The 8988-nt window shown below is 29.1% G+C and overlaps 2 protein-coding genes across 3 annotated transcripts; one reads left to right on the top strand and one right to left on the bottom strand.

Moving 5' to 3' along the window:
- The first annotated feature begins 265 nt into the window (after window positions 1-265).
- On the top strand, window positions 266-2967 carry LOC130671042 (actin-related protein 6). Of its 2 annotated transcripts, none has more exons than XM_057474727.1 (3): window positions 266-435; window positions 1760-2731; window positions 2813-2967. In XM_057474727.1, the coding sequence occupies exons 1-3, from the start codon at window positions 371-373 to the stop codon at window positions 2940-2942; spliced, it is 1167 nt and encodes a 388-aa protein (XP_057330710.1). In that variant the 5' UTR covers window positions 266-370; the 3' UTR covers window positions 2943-2967. The 2 variants fall into 2 exon arrangements, with proteins under 2 accessions (XP_057330710.1, XP_057330711.1); XM_057474728.1 differs by lacking the exon at window positions 266-435 and adding an exon at window positions 637-704.
- A 140-nt stretch (window positions 2968-3107) lies between these two features.
- Window positions 3108-8945, bottom strand: LOC130671038 (Bardet-Biedl syndrome 2 protein homolog). The gene is made up of 10 exons (XM_057474720.1): window positions 8584-8945; window positions 8399-8518; window positions 7346-7534; window positions 7099-7281; window positions 6803-7025; window positions 6340-6719; window positions 5339-5443; window positions 4941-5253; window positions 4618-4872; window positions 3108-3246 (listed from the first exon to the last, which is right to left on the bottom strand). Exons 1-10 carry the CDS (start codon window positions 8812-8814, stop codon window positions 3152-3154), a joined length of 2094 nt encoding a protein of 697 aa, XP_057330703.1. The 5' UTR covers window positions 8815-8945; the 3' UTR covers window positions 3108-3151.
- Between the last annotated feature and the right edge of the window lie 43 nt (window positions 8946-8988).

Raw genomic sequence — 8988 nt, 5'->3', positions numbered from 1 at the left:
AAGTTTTATTGTAGCTGGACCGCAGAGGCAACTGTTTGCTAAATTTTTATTTAGATTCAAATAAATAAAACACTGGAATTTATTTTTGTTTTTCAAATCATTACTGGAGATGATACTAAAGTTAGCCGACGTCTAATAATTTTTGGATTTTATTTTAGAGTAAATTATGAAAAAAAAAAATTGAAAAAATTGCACCTGTGGTTTTTGAAATTTTCTACATGTGCATATTTTTATTTTTTATAATTTACTCTCTAAAATAAAATCCAAAAATTATTAGACGTCTGCTAACTTCAGTATCATTTACTGGAGTTAAATTGTCAAATATTTATTGGGGAGAGAAACTGAATTCTGTAGTTAAAATTTCTCTGATATGAAAATTTATTTTTATTATCATCTCACTCTAGATGGTAATCTCATTACTCAGAAAAGCGAAAGGTTTGTAAATTTGCCCCAGGTGGCTTTAAATCGAACCTCGATGGTGGAATTTTTTAAATTTGAGGTTATAAACACTTGATACTTTACATACGTCAGTTTTTGTTTACCGGTAGTTTAGAACATCATTATTTGAATCTTGTTAATAAGATTTTGTATGTATGAATATTCAAATATTTAAATAAATTATATTTGAAAATTAAAAAGATGACGTTTGTTATCGATAATGGTGCTTACACTGCAAAAGTTGGGTTTTCCACTGATTCTCCCATGTAAGTTATGATCCTGAAAGTACCAGACATCAGAAAATTTTGTAATTTTTATAAACAAGTCACTTGCGTATAAAATATAATTTTTACTAAAAGAAAAAAAAAATTTAATGTGCAATTTTGATTTAATAGAATAAAATTTTTTAATGTCTGCTACTGTCAGTATTTTTTAAATTTTATAAACAAGTCAATTACAAAAAAAAAAAAACTAAAAATATACAAATGTAGAAAATTTAAAAAGCCATAGGTGGAATTTTTTATAATTTATCGTTTGTAAAAAATCACAAAATTATTAGAAGTCGGCTATCTTGAGTATCATATATAATTTTTATATATGAGTGTAAATATAGCAGATGTGAGACAATTCATAAATTTTAAATAAATTAATTAATTAATTATAATAACGAAATTTGAAAAAATGCACGTACTTATTTTTCAATTCTGTAAATGCGCAATTTTTTTATTTTTATTCTGCTTACATTCTACTTGTTTATTAAAAAATTCAAAAAATTCCCACTTGTCAGTATGAGTGTGAACGTAACATGATACTGAAGTTAGCAGACGTCTAATAATTTTTGGATTTATTTTAGAGAGTAAATAATAAAAAATAAAAAAAAATGCGCATGTAGAAAATTTAAAAAACTACAGGCGCAATTTTTTCAATTTTTTTTTTTTATAATTTACTCTAAAATAAAATCCAAAAATTATTAGACGTCGACTAACTTTAGTATCATGAATGTAACAGACATCAGAAAAATTTAAAATTATTAATAAATAAAGTAAATAATTAATAAAATTAAATTAAAAAAAAATGCATATTTAGAAAATTTTTAAATGAATAAGTGCATTTTCTGTAAATATTAATTTTTTAATTATTTACTCTATTTATTTATAGTTTTAAATTTGTTTCATGTCTGTTACATTCACACTCATCTTATTTTATTTATTCTTTTAAAAATTTAAAAGTTATTTCGGTTTTTTATGGCTTATTAAACTTCATTATATAAAAATGTACACAGTATTTTGCTAATTATTATTTTAATACATTTATATTGCAGGATAATTCCCAATTGCATCATGAAAGCTAAAAGTGAACGTCGTAGACCATTTGTTGGCAATCAAATAGAAGATTGTCGTGACGCATCAGGACTTTTTTACATGCTCCCATTTCAAAAAGGATACCTCGTTAATTGGGACATTCAAAAAACAGTATGGGATTACATATTTTCAAAAGAATGTTGTTCAGTTAATTTAAATCAAACTTCTGTGATAATAACTGAGCCATTATTCAATTTCGCGCCTATCCAAGAAGCGACAACTGAAATTTTTTTCGAAGAATACGAGTGTCAGAGTCTCGTACAAATAAATGCAACAACTTTGTCTAATGTCAATTACAAAACATCTAATCCAGAATGCAAAGCTTGTCTAGTTGTAGACACGGGTTACAGTTTTACTCATATCGTTCCTTATATTAATGGAGTTAAATATAAAGAAGGCATACGACGAATTGACGTTGGTGGAAAATTGTTGACAAATCATTTAAAAGAAATTATTTCTTATCGGCAATTACATGTAATGGATGAAACTTATGTTATCAATCAGGCTAAAGAGGACTCTTGTTTTGTGTCACAAGATTTTTTTAAAGACATGGAATTGGCTAAATGTAAATTAGAAAATAATTCTATTGTTAAAGATTACGTTCTTCCGGATTACACGACACTCAGACGAGGGTTTCTTCGAGATCCAGAACCACAAGGCGAACAACAAACGCTTCGATTAAATAATGAAAGATTTGCTATTCCAGAAATTTTATTTAACCCATCAGATGTTGGAATTCGTCAGATGGGAATCCCCGAAGCTATTATGGATTCTGTAAAAGCGTGTGATGAAGAAACTTGGCCATCATTATTATTAAATATCGTGTTGACTGGCGGCAATGCTAAATTTCCAGGATTTCGTGATAGAATTTATAAAGATCTTCGCTCTTTAGCTCCCGATGAATTTAATATCAATGTAACTCTACCAGAAAAGTGAGTATCGAGTTGTGGTTTTTTAAAAATAAAATTTGTAGGAGGGATGGATTTTTTAAAAATATTTATTTTTATTTTTAGACCTGAGACTTACGCTTGGGAAGGAGGAAAAGCGCTTTCTAAAAAATCGACATTTAATTCTATGCTGGTAACACGGGACGAGTATGAAGAGAATGGGCCGGCTCTGTGTTGTGAAAAATTTAATTTATAAATTTGTCATTAGTCAGTAAGTTACAATTATTGTACATAATATTTTAGTACTTAGTTTTATATAATTTCTATGAGTAATATAATGAATAACTTTTAATTATAAAAAAAAAAAATTAATATGTCGCCTTTCAATAAAATATATTTTGTACGATAAAATTTATTAGTAAAAAAAATTTTTTTATTGACGTTTGAAATCTGAGTTTTTGAAAACTATCCATTTTGTAATGCTTGTATCAGAGCTTTAGGATTTTCATCTTGGATGGCCGTTCTACATCTAGAAATTGTATTTGTTGAAGCACGACCCACTAAATAATAAGAAAATGTAACATTAATAAATATAATATGAGGTAAGAGACCCAGTATACGATCAGGGAACTAGTACCTGATCACTCATGTTTTTGTATATCGATATTTACTAAATTTTACTAAATATAGGTATTAAAATATATGCAGTGACCGGGTACTAGTTCTTTGATCGGGTATTAGGTCTTTTACCGTAGATTAAAAAAAATTATTTATAAGTTAAAAGACCTAGTACCCGGTTACTGCATGTATTTGTATATACACTGGTCACAAAAATTAAGGGAATAAAAGAAATTCCAAATTTTTAAGTTATTTTCAACATGCTGTAACTCGGTGAAAAATGGTCGTAGAGTCGAAATAAAAAAGCAAATTGTAGCCTCGAGTTTCTAGTTTTTACATCTGGACTTCAAATTTTTTTATCATGCACGGTTCCGGAGTAATCGTAGAACACCGACGCAAAAAAAAATTTCCAAATTTTTGCTCATCTTCAAAAAAGTCTATGGGTTTCAATAAATTGTTATTGATAATCTGACCTTATGACTCTTTTAGGAAATTTTATGCCCTTTAATTTGCCCCCCTCAAAAAGTCTCTACGACGATCTGGCGCCGAGTTATCATTGATGAAAGCTATAAAGTCCATTTTGGCTTTGACAATCAATAACTTAAGACATATTGGTCGTACATAGAATGGAAGTGGGGTTTTGAAAACTGCAAAATATTATCTATAAGACACAATTAGTGGCTTTTGATGGAAAAATTTTTTTTGAAGCGATAATGTTGATTAAAAAACAGGTAAAAAATCGCATATTTAAGGATATTCGGAAATCTTGGTATAACTTTGGATATAACGGATGAACAAAGGACACCGTCGGTTTTTTTCAACCTCAAAGTGTCCTGAAGAATCCCTAAAACTTTCAAAGCGCTGCGATTTTTCTTTCTTAATGTTCCGAAGCTTTAAATTTATCGATTTTGCCAAAAATCGCATAATAAGCGATTCTTCGGTTTTCAATCATTTCTTCAATGTTAAAAAATTTTTTTTTAGCGACAACTCCATTTCTTTTATTAAAAACATTAATTATTGGAGAAAATTGAGAAAAAAATTTTTTTTTCAAGAATATTGATATTTTCGAAATTTTTTTTTCTTATCATCTTCCCAATTGATTTCCATAACATCAAAATTTAGTAAATATAGATATACAAATACATGCGTGGTCAAGTACTAGGTCTTTTAACTTACAAGGACTTTTTTTTTTTAATTTAAAGTAAAAGACCTAGTACCCGATTAGGAAACTAGTACCCGGTCACTGCATGTATTCCCTGATCGGATACTAGGTCTTTTAGCTTAAATTAATAAATTTCATAATAAACTATTACCTCGGAGTCTTGAAGCCTTTCGAACTCCTACATTTAATTCCCTTAACGTTGATGCAAGCTCTCGGCTACTATTCGTTCGAATCTCATTCTCTCTCATAAGATCACTATTAACATTTTTCAATTGTAAAACCCGCTTCTTCATACCTTCAACATCATTCAAAATTCTAGCATCTTCTAATCGGATTACAAGATTTTTCAGTAAAGTCGAATCTCCTGCTGCATCGGCTTGAAGCCTGGCATCAACTTCACGTAAACCTAATAATCAATTAACGTTATTAATATTCACATTAATAAATAGAATGATAGTTTTTGAAACTTAGTACCTTTGACACGTTCTAGAGCTTTACATAACTTGATTTCTTCAATTGGAAATCTTGCTTCAGATCCAAGTTCTTGAATACCCAAGTAAGTAGCCAAGGATTGAATGACATCACCAGCAAAATTCATATCTTCCGTTTGAAGACTAGCTTTTCCTGATGCACTAGCTCGAATGCAATGAATATAACTATCTCTCATTCCTCGTAGCCAAAATTCAATAAATCCTGCAGTAGGACCTTCGTCTGGCACGTCGAATTCGTTAGTGAGTAAAAAACTTTGGTTCAGCCACAAAGCAATTCGTTTTAGTCTCTCGGAAATCTACATATCAGTAAAATTTAAACGTCAAAATCATGTTGAAAAATTGTAGACACGATAAACGTATAAATTTAATTAAAGTAATTACCTCAAACACTACGCCACAGTTTTTAAACTCTTCAGACAAATTTTCCGGCCATGATATTACTTCATACATACAAAATTGTGGCAATTGTCGCACGATTTCAAAAACCTAAAATAAAAATTAGAGCTCTTAATATCAACATCAACTTCCTGATTGCAAATTTCCATTTCCCATTTAAATAACATGGGAAAAATTTTTTGAATTTTTAAATTTTGTAACTCATCAATGAATAAGTATTCTGAAAATATCAGTACATATTTTTATAGAGAATTGAATGCTCTACAAAAAAAGTCTCTTTTCATTTTTTGATAAATTCAATATTTTAGGAGTTACTTGAGGTCAAAGTTAAATTTATAGAATTTTTATTATAAATCGACTTTTCTGGTAAAACTATCAGACTTATGACTAAATTTCATAGGACCTTTTTTGTAGACCGTTTCATTTCCAAAAAATTACTTTCTACAAACTTTTCAAAATTCTTAAATTTTCTTTAGTTATGTACATTAGAATTAAAATCTGTCATAATACGACATTTGAAACTGATTGATTTTTGAACGCAGATAACTAAAGAGCATTCAGGGATTTTTGAAAAGCTTGTTAAGAATAATTTGTTGGAAATGAAACGGTCTACAAAAAAGGTCCTATGAAATTTAGTCATAAGTCTGATAGTTTTACCAGAAAAGTCGATTTATAGTAAAAATTCTATAAATTCAACTTTGACCTTGAGTAACTCCTAAAATATTGAATTTATCAAAAACTGATAAGAGACTTTTTTTGTAGGGCATTCAATTCTCTACAAAAATATGTACTGATCTTTTCGGTATACTTATTCGTTAATGAGTTACAGAATTCAAAAAATTTGTTTCTTATGTTATTTAAATAGAAAACGGAAAAACGGAAAATTGCAATTAGGAAGAACTTAATATTAGAGGCTCTAATTTTAACAAGCAATTTTTTCTATCCTGCTAATATATCATATATATAGTGGATAAAAATAAAATAACCTGATACAAATCGGCATTTGCAGTTCCAACACAAACTTTAACATGGATATCAACAGTCATATTTTCATCTGGCTTTAATTCAATTTCTAATTCTTCTTCCGGTCGAGTTGGATGCACAACCATCGTTTCACCTTCAAAAACACCCTCAGCAAATACAATTACGCAGTAAATAAATAACCCAGGACCAGCAGCTAGCGCAAGCCTAACAGCTCCTTTACCAGGAAACATATTCACGGCTAATTTAGATCCAAGATAATTTTGAAAATTCGCTCCTCGTTGACGATGTTCCATTAATAGCGCTTGTTTTTTTGCTATAAATTTTCTAATTAATTCCCCTGGTTCCGGTGTACTTATCATCAGCCCAGCTCCATATCCCCGGACTATATAATATTACATATAAATTAATTTACTAGATTGATTGATTTATTTACCATAATACAATTGAATAAATAAATTAAATCACCTTCTCCTACAATGGAAACTATCACTAAATCTGGTCGTCCAGTTCGACGATAGTCAGCTTCGACTATTCCAGCAACTGCAGCATTCAATTGTATTCTAAATGTAACATCACCAGTAACACAAGACCTTGCATCCATTTTTCCAGAACTCCAACCAGTTACAAGTTCTAATTTACCATCACCATTAACATCAAAGCTTCTTATTGACACAACTTTATGTTTTGACTACAATAAGTGTACAGTTTAATTAATTAAAATATCATGATTAATTTAAATGAATTAATAAAAAAAAATTTACTTTAATTCTCCACAGTCTTTGGCCACTTTCGTAAATACCAACAGTTCCATTGTCAACTACGTAAGCAAATTGCCGTCCAGGCAAAGCTAAAAGAGCTGTTACTGCTGCAGTTTCTTTAATTTCCCATAAAATAATATCTCCTTTGAATACTTTTATTTCACAATCTTCAGTTCCTGTTAATAACTATTTAAAAATAAATGATATTTTTTTTTATACATTCATAAAATAAGTAGAAAAATTTATTTACCTCAGATTCGCCGTCACCATCAAAGTCAAATATCGCTAATGATCTAACGATATCACCCATAATTGTCCAGAAAATTTCATTTCCTTCCCCATCGAGGATAGTAATGGAACAATTACTACCAATTATTGTTACTTGATTTGATAACCAGCTGAGTTTACCAACGGTAATAGAATACACCCCGTCTGGAATCTATTAAACGTATAGAAATTAGACTGATTCAAAAAATCCATTTTTTTATTTTTTTGAAAAATTATACGGAAAATATCATTCGAGATGACGAAAAAAAAATACTGTTAATGTTTGAGCTCTTGATATTACAGTCGACTACCTGAATTAGAAAGAAATTATCAGCGTTTGACATTTTTCGATAAATTTGATTTTTCAAAAGTTATTCGAGATCAAAATTGGATCCATTGTAAATTTTAGAATTATTTGATGTTTCCGGCGAAACTATCAGAATTATCGTAAAATGTTATAGGAACTTTTTTGTAGATCACTCCGTTTCCTACAACTTATAGACTTAGTTTTCAAAATTCATGAAAGCTCTTTAGATATTTGCATTTAAATGTCAATTTGTTCCAAGAAATCGTATTTTGGCCGATTTTAATTGTTTACTTTTAAATGCAAATAAGTAAAGAACTTTTCAAAATTTCGGCAATTTTTTGATAGATAACTCTTATTTATTTTTACTACATTTTACACTCGTTCCGAAAAAGTTAAAAAACCTCTAATTTGGAACTTTTTACAAACGTTTTTTAATTCTTACGGAGCTACTGGTTTCCAATAAGAACTTTTTCGGAACGGGGGTAAAATGTATTAAAAATACGTTTTGAGAAATACATAAATACGTTTTTTTTTACTCCAAATTCACCTGTTAGAGTACTAGATAATTTTTTGTATTCTACTATCAAAATTACAAAAGTTCAAAAAAAGTTCTAATCTGCCTAAAGTTTAGAAGTTCCACATGTTGAACTTTTTTTGAATTTTTTTTTACCTGGGAATAAAAAAAAGCAAAAAAACATTTCCACCCTAATACATATTTAAAATAATTACATTTTTATAAAAAAGATCAGCATTTTCTTCCACTTGATAAGCAAGAATATGAGTAAGAGTTCCAATCAAAAGAATATCTCTTTCGTCTTCTGTAAGACGACCAGTACACAGAGATAATACCTACAATAAAATATAATAAATTAATATATAGCTTAATAAAAAAATTTAATTTAAAAACCAATTACTTGTTTGCCAATTTGAAGCTCTGCAAGTTCTCCATTCCATTTTAATCGTTTTTCTAAGCTATCTTCTGGAGTTTCATTTATAACTGTCGGTAGTTGTCGATGTGGACTATGGATAAGAACATTACCTGAGGATGTAGCAACTGCAAGACAAGCATGAGAGCCATCAAATTTACCACAAGTTACAAGAGTTGGTAAAATTTTTCTATCAAGATTTAATGTAAATGCTGCCATCGTAACATTACTTATAAAATTTTCTGTAAAAGCTACTACTTATTCAGGTGTTTCCACGTAGATATTGATTTTTTCACGACAGTAATACACGTTAGCTTAATCAATATTTTTACTTTAACGCTGTCATGAAAAATTCACTGCCCTGATTAATGTCAGGCATTGAGTTTATTGTAA

The sequence above is a fragment of the Microplitis mediator genome, chromosome 7 (assembly GCF_029852145.1).
Source record: "Microplitis mediator isolate UGA2020A chromosome 7, iyMicMedi2.1, whole genome shotgun sequence".
Lineage (NCBI taxonomy): Eukaryota > Metazoa > Arthropoda > Insecta > Hymenoptera > Braconidae > Microplitis > Microplitis mediator.
This window is presented reverse-complemented; position numbering and strand designations above follow the sequence as displayed.